General features: G+C 46.2%; 1 protein-coding gene and 1 long non-coding RNA gene across 15 annotated transcripts in view; one reads left to right on the top strand and one right to left on the bottom strand.

Moving 5' to 3' along the window:
- Window positions 1-20,658, top strand: part of CDK5RAP2 (CDK5 regulatory subunit associated protein 2) — a 183,032-nt gene that overhangs the window by 1,151 nt on the left and 161,223 nt on the right. For 7 of the 14 annotated variants that reach the window (XR_014826137.1, XR_014826135.1, XR_014826138.1 and 4 more), the window contains exons 2-3: window positions 8,621-8,688; window positions 12,395-12,462. Coding sequence is in view for 7 of the 14 variants with exons in the window: in XM_084994127.1 (XP_084850253.1) it covers window positions 8,621-8,688; window positions 12,395-12,462 (136 nt within the window). In the remaining 7 variants the exon portion in view is untranslated. Of the gene's footprint in view, window positions 1-8,620; window positions 8,689-12,394; window positions 12,463-15,309; window positions 15,744-20,120; window positions 20,227-20,417; window positions 20,610-20,658 lie in introns of those variants that run through there. The other 7 variants (XM_084994140.1, XM_084994137.1, XM_084994116.1 and 4 more) reach the window with 5 other exon arrangements.
- LOC146407181 (uncharacterized) lies at window positions 1,265-5,975 on the bottom strand. Its single transcript, XR_014826144.1, has 2 exons — window positions 1,363-5,975; window positions 1,265-1,316 (listed from the first exon to the last, which is right to left on the bottom strand). It is a non-coding gene; the product is annotated as an uncharacterized LOC146407181 (long non-coding RNA).

The raw sequence follows: 20,658 nt of genomic DNA, 5'->3' as shown, positions 1-20,658 counted from the left end.
GGAAGCTCCATGTGCCGTGGGAGCGGCCCAAGAAATGGCAAAAAGGCAAAAAAAAAAAAAAAAAAAAAAAAAAGGTTCTTTTGTCATTGTCATCATCATCATCATTATTGACAGTAATACAAATTGAGGAATAATACCTGAGTGTGGCCTCCCAGTGGGCCTGTCCCAAGAGGCAGTGGGTATCCACATTGCTGGTGGGGCAGGGGTCTTTCCTGGTAGAGAGGCCTGACAGAACCCAGCACTGCTACCTGCTCCAGGGTTGGGGCCCTTTGGTGGTCCTGGGCTCCTGGTTGAGGAGTTGGTAGAAGGACCCGGAGGAGATGCCTAACTGAGAATCTGTGTTTATCCAGCTCTGCTAGGGACAGGCTGCTGCTTTTAGTAAACAGAGACAAATTGAAAGGGTGACATGTTCTGTGTTGTGTAGATCTGGATGCTTCTAACAGTGAAATGGGCACAATGAATGTTTATGCCTGGGAAGCTGGCATAAACAGGTCTTATCTTGGGCAAACCTGGACAAATGGTTACTTTGTTTATGGAGAACCTACTGTGTATCACGCACAGAGCAAGTTTCTTTGTGGCTCCTGCTAAGTGGGCTCTGAGGTCATGTTCCTTTCTCTTCATCTTCCTGCCACTGGCCCAATATATTGGGGTACCACCTTTCACCTGGATTGTCCTGATTTCCTTCACCCCACTGATAGCCCTTTATACCACAGCTTGAAAGCTCTTTTTGCAGGGTGGCGGGGGTGGGGGTGGGGGGGAGTGATGCGGAGGGAAGCCTATGGAAGTTCCCAGGCCAGGGATTGAACCCATGCCACAGCAGTGACAATACTGGATCCTTAACTTGCTGAGCCATCAGGGAACTCCTGAAAGCTTTTTTTAAACTCCAAATCTGATGATTATATTTGCTGCTTTATGTGTTTAATGCTTCTCCTTGCCATTAAGGTGAGGCAAGGAGACTCACCTTGGGCGAGTCACTTACTTGTGAGTCTCAGTTTTCCTCAAGTGTAAAATGGGTGAGTTAAGAGGGTTTCACCCAGCTTTTCCTTCAGAGCAGAAGCTCAGCAGAGCATCAGATATTCTCCCTTCCCTCCTCTCCCTGCTGTTGCAGGACCCAGGTGCTGCATACACTCCTGGTAACTGATTTCTTACTCCTGCATCCGACCCTCCTTGGCTCCTCACTGCCCTCGGGAGGAAGCGCTTTAATCTAGCTTTGCAGGTCCTTCTTTTTTTTTTTTATTTTTTATTTTTTTTAGGGCTGCACCTGCGGCATATGGAAGTTCCCAGGTTAGGGTCGAATTGGAGCTGCAGCTGCCGGACTACACCACAGCCACAGCAACGCCAGATCTGAGCCTCATCTGTGACCTACACCACGGCTCATGGCAACACCAGATCTTTAACCCACTGAACAGGGCCAAGGATCAAACCTATGTCCTTATGGATACCAGTCATTTCGCTACCACTGAGCCACAATGGGAAGTCCTTCTGAGGTCCTTTTTAATCTATCCCCATCTACGTCACTAACCTCTCCTGTCCTCCCTCTCCCTTCCCTGTCTGCTCCCCAAGCTCTTCACTTTTTGGCTGCCAGACTGTTATGAATACTCTGCCTTGTTCGTTTCCCACTGCTGAGTCTGTGCCCACTTGCTGTTCTGTGGCCTGGATTGCCCTCCCTCCTTCCCTTTGCCTTATTATTTTTCAGGTCTCAATTTAGATGTCACTGCCAGGAGACCTTCACTGACATCCCCCCACGCCCACCTGGGTCCTCTCTACTCCTCTAGCCCCGCCCTCACTCGCCCAACACAGCCCTGTTGACATCACTGGATTTGATTGACTAGTACTGTCCAATCAGAATATAACCTGAGCCATGTATTTAGTTTAAAATTTTCTCATAGCCACATTAAAAAGGTAAAAAGAAACTGGTGACATTAATGTTAACAACATGTTTTATTTAACACACTGTTTCCGTATATTATCATTCTAACTTGGAAACAAAAACTTATTAATGAGATATTTTACATTCCTTTTTATCTTGCTAAGTCTTTGAAGCCCAGTAGGTGTTTTGTGCTTATAGCCCTTCTCAATTGGATTAACCACTTTTCAGGTGCTCTATAGGTCCATGTGGCTGGTAGCGCAGTATTGGCTACTGCAGGTAACACTGCTAACTTGTTTGTCTGCCAGATTAGACAATGACCTATGTGAGAGCAGGGGCTGTGTTTTGACTATCTTTGTAACCTGAGTTCCAAGCCTGGTTGGTATCTGGCTCATAGTAGGGGCTCAGTATCTCTATGTTAAATCGCTGAGTAAACCGTGATCTGGTGAGGTGACAGTTTTATTCCCCTTTACAGGTGAGGACACTGAGGTTCAGAGAGCTGAAGTGAACGGTTGAGCTAGGCCTATAGATTCCAAAGCCTGGCTCTCAGCATCCTGTCCTGCCTTCCAGCTAGTTCTCTGAATCAGTTCTGAGAGGATTCTGGGAGCATATTATGGAGTGGCTGGTACATGAACTGGCCCTTAAAGAGTGGCAGAAATGTCCTGAGAGAGACAGCTTTTTTATCGGGTTGTCATAGTGGAAGAGAAAAATCCCTGGGATAAAATTTCTTTCATGCTGATATGAGCACTCTTCTGCTCGTTAATTTCCAAGCCCCAGTTTTAGAGACTAAACTGCAGTTGCATTTGTCCTTGGACTTTTGTTGAATTAGGTCAGTGTGTGTCATTCTCTCCAAACCTGATCCCCTGTGGGTGCCCCAGAGCGCTCCAGCCTGGTGAGATTGAGGCCCAGATCCAGGCCCCTGGAACCTCCTCCAACCTAAGGCCCTTCGTTAGGTCCCACCTGATGGTGTTGAAAGAACCTGGGCTTTGTACGCCTGCGTCTGAATCCTGCAACCACTGGTCCCTCGCTGGATTGCTTGAGTAATTTCCCTAACCCTTCTAATCCTCGGTTCTCTTCAGTGATAATACCTGTTTTATTGAGTGACTGTGGATGGAGCAAGGATGTGTATATTAAATGTCTAACACCGACTGGGGAGTATGTTAAACGCTAGCTCTTTTTGTTTTACTGTTACCATGTTGTACTGTTTCCCGGACAAAGTCCTCCGTGCCCACAGCCCTGGGTTCACCCCTTTGTTTCCATGCCCAGAATTCTGCCTCTCCTTGTGAGCTTCCTCAGGGCTGGCCCAGGCATGTTCATCTGTGGGTTCCTCTAGCACATGGCCATTAATTGTGTGCTGTCTGGTCAGGGGCAGACCAAAGAAAAATGTTTCCTATAAGTTTGTACCCACTTTGCACCTTCTCAGGCAAAGAGTGCCTTTGTGGATTTTGTAGCAGGGGGTCCAAAAAGAGGATGGTGGAATGAAATTTCTGGTGACGGCTTGAAAGCTTAATCCAAGGCCGACCTTGGACTAGGGGTCCTCCTAGGCTCTGAAGTTTGAGTAGGTGCTCCCTGTTGCCAGTGTGAGTTCAGTGAGGGCAGGGAGCACGTCTGGCTTCTTTCCCACTGGATCTTTAGACCTAGAACCGTTTCTGGCACATGCTAGAGGCTCAACACATATTTGTTGAATTTATCAATTTTGTTCAATCTCTGTTTGAAAAGATAAACGCCATGAGTATAGGCTCCAGATCTAGTAGTGAAGTGCTGCTTTGTAATTACATGTGAAAAAGTGCACAACGGAGTGTCAGCTAGTACAGTCATCTTGGAACACAGTTTGGTATTAAAAATATGCCTTGTGGGTTTTTTTTTATAACAGATTTACAAAATATAAATTTCACCCATTTAAAATATACTATTCAGTGATTTTTTAAGTATATTTTCATAGTTGTACAACCATCACCATAATTTAATTTGAGAACATTTTGATTATCCAAAAAAGAAACCCTGTGCTCATTAACGTTAGCAGTCACTCCTTGTCTTAGCTTGGGCCACTGTAACAAAAAACCCTGTAGACTGGGTGATTATAGACAACAGGAATTTATTTCTTACAGTTCTGGAGGCTGGAGGTCAGAGATGAGGGTGCCAGCACGGTCAGGTTCTGGTGAGGACTCTCTTCCTGGTTGCAAATTGCCTGCCTCTCATTGTTTCTTCATTTGATGGAGAGCAGAGAGAGGAAGCCAGGTACCTGGTAACCCTTAAGGGCACTAATTCCATTAGGAGCACGCCACCCTCCTGACCTCATCTGATCTTAATTACCCACTTCCTAGTACCATCCCTTGGGGGTGGAGATGGGGTTTCATTGTATGAATTCCAGAGGCACACAAACATTCAATCTACAGCACTCCCTGTTCCTCCTCCTGCTACTTGCCCTCAGCCCTCAGCAACTACAGTCCCCCTTGTTGTCTATAGATTTGCCTATTCTGGACATTTCATATAGATGGGATTTTATAGTATGTGGTCTTTGGTGAGGTACATCTATGTTGTAGCATATATTAGTACTTCATTCCTTTCTGTGGCTGAATAGTGTTTGTTATATACACGTCCCACATTTGTTTATTCATTCATTGGTAGATGACATCTGGGTTCCTGCTGTTTCGGCTGTTGTGAATAATGTTGCTATAAACATTTATTTGTGTACAAGTTTTGGTGTGGACATAAATTTTCATTTCTCTGGGAGTAGAGTTGCTGGGTTCTATGGTAATTCTGTGTGTTTAACATTTTGAGGAACTGCCCAGCTCTTTTCCAAAGTAGCTGCATCATTTTACACTCTTAGCAGCAGTGTATGAGGGTTCTTATTTCTCCATTGCCTTGTCAGTACCTTTTATTGCCTGTCTTTGATTATAGCCATCCTTGGGGATGTGACATGGTATCTCATTGTGATACTGATTTGCGTTTCTGTAATGACTAATGATGTTAAACATTTTTTCATGTGTTTATTAGCCATTTGTATATTTTCAAATCCTTTGCCCATTCAAAAAATATGAATGTGTTTAGACCGAGCAATTCTACTTCTTATTATCTGTCTATCTAGGGAATTCCTTAGGCATGCTCACAGTGAGACCTGTGTAAGGAGATCCAGCATTATTTGTAAAAGGAACAACTTGGAAACAAATTGAATTACCATCAAGGGATCTGGTAAATACACATCCTTTTGCAAGTATTTTTCAGACCGTGACCCAATGGCAACTCATGAAATTCAATTTAGTAGGTTGCAACTAGAATAAGAAAAAATAGAATAGAATTGAAAGATTTCAAGAATGAAGGTTAACATATTTCCTTCGAGGAGCTGGGGGTCAATAAAGATTGAAAAACACTGCTTTTGGGGTTCCCATGGAGGTGAAGAGGAAATGAATCTGACTAGGAACCATGAGGTTGTGTTTGATCCCTGGCCTCACTCAGTGGGTTAAGGATCCTGTGTGGCTGCGGTGTAGGCCAGCAGCTGTAGCTCCGATTGGACCCCTAGCCTGGGAACCTCCATGTGTCTCGGATGTTGCCCTGAAAAGAAAAAAAAAGAAAAATGCTGCTGTAGAAAGCTTTGTAGGAGTTACAAACACTGAGGTCGATCTATTTATACTGCTATGAAAGCATCTTTAGGACATGTTAAGGAGGAAAAGATGCTGCAGAATCATATCTACAGTTACATACAGAGAGAAAGATCTGGAATGTTTTGCTGACAAGAGCAGGTACCTCTTAAAAAGAGACCAAGATGGGAGTGAGGAATAATCAAGGAAACTTTAAGCTTGTCTGTTTTGTATTTACATACATGTTTCTCTCATTAAGAATATATAACAGGAGTTTCCATTGGGGCTCGGTGGGTTAAGAACCTGACTAATATCCATGAGGACGCAGGTTCATTCCCTGGCTTTGCTCAGTGTGTTATAGGATCCGAGTTGCTGTGAGCTGCAGGGTAGTTTGAGGATATGGCTCAGATCCTGAGTTGCTCTGGCTGTGGTGTAGGCCAGTGGCTGCAGGTCCAATTTTACCCCTAGCCTGGGAACCTCCATATGCCGCGGGTGCGGCCCTAAAAAAGCAAAAAAAAAAAAAAAAAAAAGTGGGCATGTAAAGCCCAAGTGGAAATTTGGCGGGAACTAGGCTGGAATTTCTGCATTAAACTGTGGTTTATTCTAAGAGTTTTGGCGTCAAATATCATTTTTCAAACTTCACTCTTTGCCTGTTGGAAACTTGTCTAAGACTAAATTCTTTGGCTTTACCTGCCACGTGGTTTTCCACTGTGATCTTGGCGTGAGTAATTGACAGGCCATTTCCTCCAATCGGTAGGACGTTAATGGCTGTGGTGGAGAGAACCACAGACTTGGCAGTGTAGAGAACAGACTGTAGGCTAAGCTTGACCGGTAACCTGGTGTGTGATTTGGGCCACTGGGCCAGCATCTGCAAAGGGTGCTGGTTGAACTTGATTTTAATTTTTTTTTGCTTTTTAGGGCCACACCTGTGGCATGTGGAAGTTCTTGGGCTAGGAGTCGAATTGGAGCTGCAGCTGCCAGCCTGTACCACAGCCACAGCAATGCCAGATCTGAGCCGTGTCTCACCTACACCACTGCTCACAGCAACACCGGATCCATGACCCACTGAGTGAGGCCTGGTTTCGAACCCCGGCCCTCATTGGATACTAGTTGGGTTTGTTAATGCTGAGTCACAACAGGAGCTCCCTCAATTTAAATATTTTTAAAATTCAGTTTAGAAAATGGAGTTTGTCCTTGTCGTGATACTTAGTGGAAGAAATTGAGAATTGTAGAAAATTAAAAAGGAAAATATCTTTCATTTCCCTTTGAAGTATAAGTTTTAATATTTCATTTGTCTTATTATATATATTTGTAGCCCACCTAGTTTCCAAGAAGGATTTGAGGTGACTTTAGTGTACAGGGTTTTTTTTTTTCGCAATTGAGGACATATTCTACTTAAGTGGTTTTTATTTATTTATTTATTTATTTTTAGTTATCCTCAGAGCAGACACATTTTATATAATCATTTTCTTGATGTTGGAATTTTATTTTATTTTTTGTCTTTTTAGGGCATATGGAGGTTCCCTGGCTAGGGGTCTAATAGGAGCTGTAGCTGCTGGCCTACACCACAGCCACTGCAACACCAGATCCGAGCCATGTCTGCAGTCTATATCATGGCTCATGGAGACACCGGATCCTTAACCCATTGAGCGAGGCCAGGGATTGAATCTGTGTCCTCATGGATGCTAGTCAGATTCATTTCCGCTGAGCCATGGTGGGAACTTCCTAATGTTGGAATTTTATGATATCCAGTTTTTTTGCCTGGTTCTGATCCTGAAGGACTGTTCCCACTGCAAAGTTGTCCTCGGAGCAGAAGGGATTAACATTTAGAGGAATGGAAAGGGCAAATTGCCAAGAAGTCCAGCTGAGCTTCTGTCACCTCCTGGTTTACAGCTTGGGAATGGGAAGTGTTATTGGGGGTTAGACATTAAAGGCTTGGATCCTGGACTTGGTTCTCTACTTAACTGCTGTGAGACTCTGGCTTGGCCACTGAAATTATCTGGGCCTTAGCGCCTTCCTTTGAAAAACTGCACGGACCCTCAGGGAATCGGGCAGTTCTCAGGATGGCAAATCTTTGGTAAGTTCTAGAGTATTGTATGTTTCAAGGTGACGAGTGTATTTTGCTCCCATTTATGGAGTCTCACAATAATGCCAGGTACTTGCTGGTTACTTGGTGTCTTGTTTAATTGCCAATTACTCTATGAAGTAGCTGCCATTCTCCTTTTACAGATGAAGGAAGTAAGGCTGGGAGAGGTATGTGGCAGACTCCTGGGAAGGGAGTTTTGTGTTGCACCACACCTCCTGTGATGGTTTAGTTTTCTGTCCATGTCTCTAAATTCTCACTAAACCTATCTTTATAGTCCAACCCGTAAAACTTCTTGGATCAGTGAATTTTACTTTTTTTTTTTTTTTTTTTTTTTTTTTTGTCTTTTTGTCTTTTCTAGGGCCATACCTGCAGCATAAGGAGGTTTCCAGGCTAGGGCTCTAATCGGAGCTGTAGCCGCCGGCCTACGCCACAACCACAGCAATGTGGAATCTATGCGGCATCTTTGACCTACACCACAGCTCACGGCAATGCCAGATCCTTAACCCACTGAGCGAGGCCAGAGATCCAACCCCCAACCTTATGGTTCCTAGTTGGATTTGTTAACCACTGAGCCACGATGGGAACTCCCAAATTTTGCATTTTTGTTTGCTATTCTTAAAGCATCTGAATTGGTGCGGGATTCTTAGAAGCTTAATTTTTGGTTGTGATTGGCATATTGATATTGATAATAATAGTAATGGCAAAAACAATAGAGGCCATTTATTGAGCACTTATGATCTAATAACTCATTTGATCTTTACAGGTGGAGGGTGGTGTCCCCCATGTAAGGGATTAAGAAAGTGACACTCAGAAGCTTATATTTGGCATGGTGCCTCTGCGCCTAGCACATCTGTGGCACAGAGTACACTTGATGAATGACTGAATGACTGACCCACCTTACTCAGCTCTTAGGTGTTAGCATGAGAACTCAGCCCCAAGGCCCAAGTTCTTAACCCCTGCACTGCATGCCTCTCAGGGGCAGTGTCCCTTGCTGGCCGTGGCCTGGTGACCGTCCTATGCAGTCCAGGAAGGCTGATAGTCTCTGCTGTTCAAACTCTGACTCCTCTCATCACACATGTTCTCTCCTAGTGCCCTGGTTCCCAGTTTACCAGATGACCTGGATGGCACCAGCCCGGCTGTTGGTTTGGGAAATGGCGGTAAGTGCACACAGCCAGGCATTCTGCTGAGTAAGACCAAGGGAAGTAGATGATAGGCCAGGAGGGCCTTGAGGCCTTGAGCTTGGTCAGAGCTTTAAGGGCTTGGTGCTCCCAGGATGTGCTCAGTGATTTATGTACGTGTTGACCTGCCCTTGACCTCCTTTAGTAAACACTGGGCTGGAGGAATTCACGTCTTTTAGGCCATATTTCATGAGTTTTATTTCTCGTTACCAAGCTTGTAGGGGCTCAGCCGGTGTTTGTCGATCCAGGTAGGGGCCGGATGTTGAGTTGGTGACTCGGGCAGGTACAGAGGATCTGCTGGTTTCTGCTGCCGAGTGGCTGGAGGCCCTGGAGGGCTGCTGTCCAAACTTGAGGGTGCCAAGACCTTCCTGGCAGGCTGCTGGATTCCACTTGCCGGCTGAGGCCCAGCATTCCTACACGGGCCTGCCCTTTGGAGACAAATAGTTGGTTAGACCACAGGAGCCGGCGCTGAGTAAATAAGCAGTCTGCTGTGTTGAAGCTGGATTATGAGGAGACTTTCTGTTTTGCAGTTTGGTTTTTGCTAAGCGTGCTTCATACCTTCTGAAAAAAAAAAAAAAAAAGGATGCTGTCATAAGTATCTGTGGGAAGTGTTAATAATTTGCCTTGTTGAAATATCTTAGAGATGTTTTGACTTGTGTGGTTTTTTTTTCCTTCTCCAAAGTGATGATATTATATGCAGAAGGAAGAAGTTTTTATTTTTTATATTTTTTTGGCCACACCCATAGCATGTGGAAGTTCCAGAGACAGGGATCAAATTGGAGCTGCAGCTGCAACCTACGCCACAGCTATAGCAATGCTGGATCCTTAACCCACTGTGTCACAGAGGCAACTCCAGGAAGAAGTTTCTAGAATAATGTATGTTTCACAAGGTTTATTTCTGGAGAATAGTCTCACTTATAGACCACCTTCAGGTTTTCCTTTTGAACCCGTCAACTTTTACTTTAAACACAAAATCCGGCAGTTCTGGTTTCTCTTCTTCCTGCCGACGGGCAGTTAGGAGCAGAAGAGTGATCGGCTTGCTCCTTAATTAAACTTTTATTTACATCTGCTCCGTGCCAGGATCAGGGCTCAGCACTGGGATTCAACCTTGACCATGGTTATGATCAAGCCTGGAAGGCAGACAGTTAAACAAAGAGTTACCAGGATAGCTCATATGATCAGTGTTACTAGTGAGGAAGTGAAAGGGGAGGTGAGTGAGGGTGAGAGGGTGAAGGAAGTGGGGCGGGCAGGCAGGGGTTTCCCAAGAGGCTGAATTGGAGCTGAGGCTGAAGAGTAGGACCAGAGTTCCCGTTGCGGCCCAGTGGTTAATGAACCCGAATAGCATCCATGAGGACACGGGTTTGATCCCTGGCCTTGCTCAGTGGGTTGAGGATCTGGCACTGCTTCGAGCTGTGGTGTAGGTCGCAGATGCGGCTCAGATCTTGCATTGCTGTGGCTGTGGTGTAGGCCAGCAGCTACAGCTCTGATTTGACCCCTAGCCTGGGGAACTCCATATGCCTTGGGTGCAGCCCTAAAAAAAAAAGAAGCCAAAAAATGAATGAGTAGGACCTAGGTGGGGACACAAACACAGGTAAAGCCGAGGCCTGTTTGAGAAACAGGAAGGCAAACCTCTTTGCCCTTGGTCTGGTGCACAGGGCCCTGCACAGTCTGCCCTGCCTGGTTCTGGAGCCTGCCTGCCTCCTTCCTTCCTTCCTTCCTTTTTTTTTTTCCTTTTTAAGGCTGCACCTGTGGCACATGGAAGTTCCCAGGCTGGGGATCAAATCGGAGCTATAGCTGCCGGCCTACACCACAGCCACAGCAATGTGAGATTCGCGTCGTGTTTGCGCCCAACACCACAGCTCACAGCAACACCGGATGAGCAAGGTCAGGGATCGAACCTGTGTCCTCAGCCTTCTTGGCTCTCCCCAGGCGTCTTAGGCGCGTTTTCCTCTCTGAACCTTAGGTATCTCATTTCACCTCGTTTCAAGTACCCAGCATCAGACCACTTCTTACCCACCTCCCTGGTCGAAGCTGCCAGGGCCCCTGGCCTGGATTCTCCCAGCATTTTCCAAAGTGGTCTCTTGGTTTCTCTTTAAGCACCTTTTAATTTGTTCTCAGCGAGGCAGCCAGTGGGAGCCTGTGGAAACCTAAGTCCCATCCTGTTACTCCTTAGCTTGGTGCCTTCTGGAGGCTCCTGGGTATCCTGAGAAGGGCCTCCCAGGGCCCACACGGTCTGCCTTCCGGCCCCTCATGCACCCCCTGTCCTGCCCTTCCCTTTGTTACTGCTCTCCTGTCCACTGGCCTCTGGGCTCCTACCCTGGTCAGGCCCACCCCCAGTTCTTCTCCAGGCCTGCCCAGCGGTCACCCAGCTGTGAGCCCTTCCTCAGCTGAACCACCTTATTCAAAGCTGCAGTCCTCACCCTGCCCTGGGTATTGATACTTCCTTTCCTCACCATAGCATTAGTGTTTCTCTCCATAGCATTTCTCGCCTTTGAACATACTGTGTAATTGCCTGTTGTTTGGTTTCATGTCTGTCTCCTCTTTCAAGACTGTTCTGTTTCTAGAATGGTGCCTCGCAGAGAGCAGGCCCTCAGTGCGTACCTGTTGGAAGAGCGAGTTCCTTCATTCACTCAGCACACGTTTCCTCAACCAGCCCCAAGTGCTGGTGCAGCCCGAGGCCCTTTGTTAACAGCTTGTCTTGTCTACCAGATCGGGAGCCCCTTGGGTGCAGGATTGGTGTCTCTTGCAACCCTTGCTTTCCCAGCGCCTCGCGTGGTGCTTGGCCCCGAGTTGGGGTGTAATAAATGTCTGTTGAATTAAGGCCTCTGTGGGTATTGGCAAAGCCTTTAATCATTCTAAAGCAGGGGTCGGCAGTTTCCGACCCACTGCCTGCTTTTGAAAATAAAATTTTATTGGAACACAACTTCTTTGTTTTTGAATTGTCTGTGGCTGTTTTTGTGTCGAGTGGTTGTGACAGATTTGAGGCTTTGTGCATGGCCTGCAAAGCCTAAAATATTTATCGTCTGGCACATGAAGAAAAAGTTTGCCAACCCCTGCTGTCAAGTCAGTTAGACATGCTTAGTTTTAATTGCTGACACGTGAAGATGATACCCTCAGCAGAGCAGTTTCTTGGGGAGCAGTAAGGAAGTACATATCAGGACACTTTGTTTGCCACATGCGTTTTGTTTTGTGTGTGTGTGTGTGTGTGTGTGTGTGTGTGTGTGTGTTTAGTCTTTTTAGGGCCGCACCATGGCATACGGAGATTCCCAGGCTGCGGTTGAATCAGAGCTGCAGCTGCCAGCCTACGCCACAGCCATGGCAATGCCAGATCTGAGTCATATCTGTGACCTACACCACAGCTCACGGCAGTGCCGGATCCTTAACCCACTGAGCGAGGCCAGGGATCGAACCTTCATCCTCCTGGATACTAGTCAGATTCGTTTCTGTTGAGCCATGATGGGAAGTCCACCACGTGTGTTTTTTGGGTTCATGTTCGGCCATTTACTTTGTTACATTTGGCTAGTAATTTGTAAATATTTGAACTATGATGGCTTAGGGCTTTCTGTAAATCGCAGCAGATAGAAAATACTGTGGAAGCTAGTCGTTTTGTTTTCCTTTCCTGATAGAGATGCTGTGCAGTTTGTGTTCCATGACGTTTCCCGTGTCTGTTTTTACCTTTCTGTAGTGCTCCCGCCTGTGTCAGAAGAAAAGGTGTCTCCCACCAGAGCACGGAACATGAAGGACTTTGAAAATGTAAGTGCAGAAACCAAATGACCACCCCTCATAAGTCACATCTGTGACCACTGTCCAGCCAGACCCAGGAGGGAGCTGGGTTTCTCGAGAAGCGTCCACACTGGATGGCGCCAGAGTTAGGGATGCTGGGATCATGGGCACTCTCTGCAATGGTTAAATCCCACAGGGTCGGCCCCGTATACGCCAGCTAGTTATGGGTTCTGACGGAATCGGCACTTTCCAGCTTTGGGGAGTTTGCGGGTATTTCTGGTGTCCTGAACATGAGGATATTACCATGTTCACACTTGAGAGGCTCTAGCGTTTGTCAGGGGCTTTCCTGGACTGTAAGATGTGTCCTTTAGGATCCCCATTGAATCCTCAGCTCCATTTTACAGATGGGAATCTTAGGCCTGGGAGAGACTTGCTTACAGTCGCATAGGACTTGAGCGACAGGTTTTTACTGACCGCAAAGCTGTTGTTCTTTCCACTGCTTTGTGCCACCTCCTTGCATTTTGCAGGCTGCGTCTTTATTGCTGTTGAATGAAATGTGAGCGCCTGTACCCAGCACTGCGCGGGAACTGTCTGAGCATGAATTGCTGGTGATGGACTTGGCTTTGATGCCTACTGTCTCCTGTCTTTCATTTGTTAGTGGACAGGGTTTGTTGTCAAGTAACAGGAAACTAAGGTTATTTTCCCAATTCCAGTTCCCCTTAACAAGTTACCTGCTCATTTGTCACGGGAAGAATTAGGCCCTTCTTCGTTTGTACCCCTGTGAAATCCATACTCTGCCAGACAGGGGAGATATTTATCGACGAGAAGACGGAAGACAGGCAGAGGGAAGGACGTTCCACAATCACGTTTCTCTCTCCCCACTTGTCTTTCTCGAATGGAACGATGCTGTCTCTGGATTTAATTTAGGATACTCATTACTGCTAATAGTTATCTGCAAACCACCAGTGACCAATTGAAGAAATGACTTGTCAGATCTCTAATGGAAACAAGTAATTTCTGAGCTTTGAGTTATAATTTCAGCTGTACAACCTGATCTATGCTGTGGGGTCTGGGGCCTCAAACAAATGAGATTTGATTATTCTACATCGTGTATAATTAAAATGTGCTCTACTATTAAATGGTTGTTCCTGTTTTATCATAAGAGTAATAATAGCTACTGTTTATTGAGCTCTGGCTCTGAGCTGGGAACTTTAAGTGTTAAGCTCTTCATACATATTACTTTAATATTCAAGCAGCTCTATAAGATACAGAGTTATTTAAATTTCGAACGGCACAGTTTTGAATTTTATTTCTAGATGGAAAAATATAACAGAATCTTAGAATTTTGGCTTCACATTTTTTTGTCTGCCTTTTGAACTGGGAGAAATCTTAGAATTAAATCCAACTAACTTTCCTTCCTTCCTTCTTTCTCTCTCTCTCTCTCTCTCTCTCTGGCTGAGCCTGTGGCATATGGAAGTTCCTAGGCTAATCAAACCTATGCCACAGCTATAACCAGAGCCGCAGCAGTGACAATGCCAGATCTTTAGCCCGCTGGCCACAAGGGAACTCCTCCAGCCCACTTTCTTATAGGTAGGAGAAATACAGGCCGAAGGAATGTGATGTAGTAAAGCTGTTTTCAGAGGCAGTCTGTGCTGCTAAGGACCTCTGGATCCAGACTGCCTGCTTGCCCACTTCTGCAGGGTGACCTTGGGCTAGTCACTTAACTCTCTGTACTTTCTTTGTCTTAAAGTGGGTATGGTAATGGTTTCTACTTCACAGGCCTATTGTGAGGATTGAGTGAGTATATGTGAGGCATGTGTGCCTAGCACAGTGTACATTCTGTTGTTACCTATTTGTCCTTATTGTGATGTTTATTGTTGTTTTTTTTTCCCCCCTGATCTGCTGTATGATTCAGCTTTCCCTTGCTCAGATGTGTTATTGATGACCCAAAGGCTGATTTTCTTGAAAATAGAGGGAGAGCCATCTCTACCAGTATGTTTTAGGATTTATGTTTTTTTCTTTGTGACTGTGGTCCTTTGGCTGCTGTAAGGTTTTTATGGCATTAATATTTTTTATTGTATCATTTTCAAGAGCAAATTCTGCAGTTGAAATTGAAATGACCACCCTGTTCTCAGTGTCTCCCTTTCAGGTCTTTATAAGTCACTGAAAATTTTCATCTGGTCTGAGTTACTAAATGCATGATTTCTGTGATGGGATGCCTATAGGAAATGTTATTGGCATCTAATGCTAATTTTAAAGTCAGCGTGGATATTAAAGAGGGGACTAGAATACTTTTGATTTAAAGGAGAAACTCATGATTCCTCCTATTCTAGTCTTGGATGATGGATATCTGAACATCAGGGACTATTAGCTAAGGCCTAGCAAAATACAGGCCTCTTGGTTTTTCTTAGAGTTTACCTGCTTATCAGTGGACATTTTCAAATTTATGCCCTGTGCCAGGCTGTGCCAGGGCCTAGGGAATTTGCAGTAGATTACGACCTAGTAAGTCTCCCTGTCAAAGAGACTTAGTCTAGTTAGGGAGATGGATAGGAAAACAGTGCAGTGATAGAGGTTAAGTACAGGTGCTGAGGGGCACAGAGGAGGGACCTGAACCTGGCCTGGGGGACTCAGGGCAACCTCCCTGGAGGAGGTGTTCTTGAGTTGGGTCATCAGGACAAGTCAGGGTTAGCCGAGGTGAGAGGACTGGGAGAGCACCCCAGGCATAAAGACCATGTCACGTGTAGAGAGAGGCAGGACAGGGTGCACTGAGGGTGGGGAAGTGCAAGTTCCCTTTGGCTGGAAGGAGGCTGGAGGCGTGGCGCTAAGAGTGAGGCCATGGAGCAGGCAGGGGTCAGATTCTGCAGGTTCTTGCATGTTAGTTACACTGCTTTGTTTGAGTTTTGTCCCAAAGGTGAAGGGGAGGCAGTGATGGGTTTTAATTTGAGGAGGAAAATGCCTGGAATCGTGCTTCAAAAGATCAACCAAGCTGGTGATGGCCAGGAGGGAGTGGGGTTGGTGGCTGTGTGTGTGGGGGTGTGGGGACAGGACGATGCTTGAGCTGAGGACCGAGGTCCAGGGATTGTGGGAAGAAAGAACTGCGGAGCTTAGAGGAACCCCCGGAGTTGGCTCATCTAGGCCCTTCATTTGCCACGTGAGGACTCAGGCCCTGAACTGGGCTTTGAACCTGGGCCTCTGGCACAGTAGGTCCTTCTTTTACACGCTGTGCAGGTCTTCTTCTAACAGGTGAAAACCACATGCCTTCTTGTGGGTTCAAACTGGTGACCCACCGTCTAATACCTTCATTTGCTGAGGTATCATTGCCTGTACGGAAGGCCTTCCAGGAGGAGGTTGGCAACTCAGTTTGATTTTCAGTGGGAGCCTGTCTCGTTGGTCCTTGCTGGATGATAATGCCGTAGGGAGCTCCCCCACTGGAGGAGGCCTGGCTGAGGCAGTGTTTGGTAAAGGACAGTGCTCATCCAGCGTCACCTCTTCTGGAGACCACAGCCTCTTCCCTCCCTCCTCCTTCCTTCTGTCTCCCCCTCTCTCTCGCTCTGTCTCCCTCTCTCCCTCTGTCTCCTCCCCCGCCCCCGTCTCCTTGTCTCTCTCTCTGTCTCCCTCCCCACCCCCTTTCCCTCCGTCCTTCTGTCTCTCTCTCTCAATGTGAGTCTCTCATAATATTTCGAGTAAGTGAGGAGACCCAGAATCTGGTTCAGCACGTCCAGTCCAGGTAGCTGTCTTTCTCTCTTTATAGAAACGTTTAATTCTGGCTTTTACTGTAACCTTCCTGACAGAGTGACACAGGTAGCTGTCCATCTCTGTTTACATAGGTGCATCGTATGTTTTAATAACTGTCTACGGTTCATAAAGACCTGTATTAAAAGGGATTAAAAGGACCCATAATTTACCTCTTCTCTTACTGTGTGACATTCCAGATCGTTTTTTAATTTTGCACTGTTACAGACAAAGCTGTGATGAGCATCCTGGTGTTTGTGTCTTTGTACAGTTATGTGGTTGTTTTCTTGGGGTAAATGCTACTGCTCTTGATCCAAAGCTTCCTACTCTAAGGCACTGGTGTTCTTGTATCAAGGTCCTTATTCCTTTTGTTGAAAAGCCTTGGTCTCAGCTGAGGCAGTTGGTCAAAAAATTTTTTTGTCTTTTTAGGGCTGCACCTGTGGCATATGGAAGTTCCCAGGCTAGGGGTCAAATTGGAGCTGTAGCCACCAGCCTACACCACAGCCACAGCAATGCGGGATCCAAGCCATGTCTGCAACCTATACCACAGCTCACGGCAACACTGGATTCTTAACCCACTGATCGAGGCCAGGGATCGAACCTGTGTCCTCATGGATACTAGTTGGGTTTGTTACTGCTGAGCCACAATGGGAACTCCCAAATTTATTTTATTTTTAGTCTTTTTAGGTGTTTTTTTTTTTTTTTTTTTTTTTTTTTGTCTTTTTGCCTTTTTCTTGGGCCGCTCCCTCGGCATATGGAGGTTCCCAGGCGAGGGGTCAAATTGCAGCTATAGCCGCTGGCCTACGCCAGAGCCACAGCAGCGCAGGATCCGAGCCCCATCTTCGACCTACACCACAGCTCACGGCAACGCCGGATCGTTAACCCACTGAGCAAGGGCAGGGATCGAACCTGCAACCTCATGGTTCCCAGTCAGATTCGTTAACCACTACGCCACCACGGGAACTCCCCAGGTTTTTTTTAAAAAAAATTAAAGTATAGTCGATTTACAGTGTTGTGTCAGATGGTCAAATTTAATGTTTTATCTGTGGTTTGGCTAGGAGGTTCGCATCTTCAGATTTGCTCTGTAACCTCTACGTGGTGAGTTACTTATTACCAGAGAACAGCTCCCCTAACCTTCACCCCTGCCCTGTTTATATGGCCCTGAAGCTTCAGAAGCTCTGTGGTACATGGATACGAGATGTACTTTGAAATGACTAGAGTCAAGTTTTAGGTCTGGGCCTGTCACTGACCTGTGACCTTGTTTAGGTCACTTTTAGAACCTCCTGTAGGAGTTCCTGTTGTGGTTCAGCGGTAACAAACCTGACTAGTATCCATGAGGATGCAGGTTTGATCCCTGGCCTTGCTCAGTGGGTTAAGGATCCAGTGTTGCTGTGAGCTATGGTGTAGGTCACAGACGAGGCTTGGATCTGGCATTGCTGTGGCACCCAGTGTTTTCCACCATGGATTTTTTTTTTTTTTTTTGGCCTCGCCTGTGGCATGCAGAAGTTCCTGGGCCAGGGATTGAACCTGCACCACAGCAGTGACCTAAGCTGCAGCAGTGACCTGAGCCATAGCAGTGACAACGCTGGATCCTTAACTGCTAGGCCATCTGGGAACTCTCACCATGGATCTTCTGACCGTTTATAATTACATATTTTAGTATTTTATTGGTGTGGTTGCTTAACATGTGTCTCCTCTACTCTGTCCCTAGTGCTCAGCACCCCGCTGAGCAACATGATTCTTGGCATGACATGACAGACAGACACTTAGTAAATACCTGTGTGTAAAATGAAAGCGTGACCCTGTATAAGATATGAAACCTGCGAATTTTGGTTGCCTTATCTGTGAAATGGGAAAAGTAATGTTAATCTCCCAGGGTGGTGGTAAGAATTAAATACATACTCCAGGACAGTGCCTGGGATCGCAGGCCCTAAGTAGATGGGGCTGGCGGCTGCTATTATTGTTCACCAAGTAGCTGGAGACAGTGTGGCTGGAGATAGTGTAGCTGGAGGGAGGTAGAGCTTGTAATCGGGGTGGGAGCATATCAGGCCCCCAGAATCTGAGAGAGAGAATCTGAGAGAGCGGTCAGTGATGAGGGCAAAGGAAGGCCGAGGAAGAGAACAGAGGTGCATTTAGAACAAGGTAGGAGAACAGGAGTCATGTGGGGTGCAGATCAGTGGAAGTGGTTGAGGATAAGTCTGGAGCTGGCGGAGTGGATGTTACTGCCACTCTCTATGGTGCTGGCTTTGCAGGAGATGGGGGCCCGGCAGTGCCAAGGGCCTTGGGAATCAAGTTTGGCCTTTGGCTGGTGGGGGCGTCTGCTGCATGTTAAGTGCAGAGGTTAACTCATATGGTAGGATGGCCTTCTGCAAGCTGGACTGAAGGCCCTGAGGCCTCATACCTCTGCATGTCCCCACCATGCCCTCTAAAGAAATGGCCAGATGGCGGGCTGGGCAGTGGCAATTTTTACAGTCTTTCTGAAGGCCATTTGGGAAGAGAAGTTGATGGTCATAAAGGTACTATTACTCTTGGAGTTCCCATTGTGGCTCAGTGGTGACAGACCCAGCTAATGTCCATGAAGATGTAGGTTCAATCCCTGGCCTCGATCAGTGGGTTAAGGATCTGGCGTTGCCATGAACAATAGTGTAGGTCACAGACACAGCTGACTTATCCCATGTTGCTGTGGCTGTGGTGGAGGTTGGCAGCTGCAGCTCTGATTCAACCCCTAGACTGGGAACTTCCATTTGCTGCAGGTGCAGCCCTGAAAGAAAAAAAAGATAATATTGCGCTTGAGCCCAGTAGTCCATTTTGGGGAATTTATTCTAAGGAAACAACCCAGTGGAATGAAAAAGCTCTCTGCATGAAGGTGTTTCCACATTGTGTATAATTATCAGAAATTAGAAACAAGGAAATTATATTTTTTATTTGCCATCTCTTTGGCTTGTTGTACCAAGCTTGTGACAAAGGTGTTTCACAGATGAGGAAGCTGAGTTTGGAGAGATTAAATGATGTGCCCTTGAGCTTAGTGTGACTGAGAAACTGGAAGGCAAAGTGCAAACCTTGTCTTTCTGGTTGTAAAGCCCTTTGGTTTTCCACAAAAGCACACTGAATCTGTAAACGCTCCAGAGAGAAATGGTTAAATAATTGACTCTGAATCAATTCAGTGGGATTTAGTGCAGTCATTTTAAGTGCTAATTATGTGAATTCTGTAGCAACATGAAAATATTTAAGATCTGTTGGGGAAAGCAATGGATTATACAAATTCACTTATGTTACAATTTTACAAAAAAAAGTGTATTTGTGAGCAAAGGCCAAAAAGAGTATAAAACGAGTTGAGTTTGAAAGGTAGTTATACTCCAAGTGTTGTTTAGGGTTCAGTTTTAAACTTCTCTCGTTGCTCCAGTATCGTTTGTTAGTAAGTAGTTGTTTGCCTAGTAACAGTTTTCTGGATGAGTTGAGCACGCTGGGGAGAGTATTGGACTCAGAAGCTAATTCCAGAGTGTCTTCCTCATTTACTAACCTCACTTAGCTGCTGCTGGCTGACTTATCTCATATGCTAGATTGTTTACCAGAGATGAACTCTGGGCAGCAAGAGTGCATGGTTTTTATGATGTCTAGGTTGAGTGGTCTAACAATTTTTAGACTTTCAAAGAGGATTAAAAAATTGGTGATGGCCCAGAGATCTGCATGTGGAGGGTTTGAGCGAGAAATGGATTCTTTTGAAAATCATCCTGTATACACTGCCTGCTCAGAGTCAGACTCTGCCAGGTGCTTTAGCTCACTGCGTTGTCACAACGCCCCTGTGAGGCGCTGACTTTTATCCTCATTTTCTAGTTGAGCCGACAGTGGCTCAAAGATGTTAAATAATTTTCCCAAGATTCCTCAGCTCATAAGTGACAGCATTGGGAGGTCAGTCCAGCTCCGATGCCGCTGACCCCCAGGGCCCTTGCTTTTAGTTCTCGCTGCCTGGAGTTGAAAGGTGATCTGGTGGGTGAGCTTCAGCTCTGGAGACCCAGGCTCTGGCTGGTCACTGACCTCCAGAGGGAGGCACCTTGCTGGGAGGTCAGTTGAAGTAGCCTGGTCGGAATGGCCTGGATTCCTTTTTATGTTGTTGGCTTTTGTTTTTCTTCCCTTTTTAATGGTGCTCTCAGCCAGGGAGTAGGGGTCGGGTTTGTGGTGGGGTTTGTGTCGGGGTGGCAATGGGAGGGGGAGGGAGTGGGAGGAAGCCAGAATGACTGACTAGCAGCTCCTTCAAACTCTGTCCCACTGCTGAGCTGGGGACCCGCTCCAGGTCCTGAGAGCTCCACCCCATGATCCTGTTGGCCGGTTCCCATTTCAGATGGCTGCACTTCCACAGTCACGCTGGAGTTGCAAGGGCTGGAATGTGGCAAGCACAGCTCTTGCATTAAGTTACTTCTGAGCATTATGTTTCTAAGTCATATTTGGTGAGTTCTATATTATGTATTTTTTGGGAGGGGGTTATATTTTGAGGTA

Source organism: Sus scrofa, chromosome 1, assembly GCF_054392235.1.
Source record: "Sus scrofa isolate SSC_HxYL_T2T_F1_AM1 chromosome 1, Sscrofa_HxYL_maternal_Yorkshire_Landrace_v2.0, whole genome shotgun sequence".
NCBI lineage: Eukaryota > Metazoa > Chordata > Mammalia > Artiodactyla > Suidae > Sus > Sus scrofa.
The sequence above is the reverse complement of the archived record's forward strand: the minus strand, read 5'-3'. Positions and strand labels throughout refer to the sequence as shown.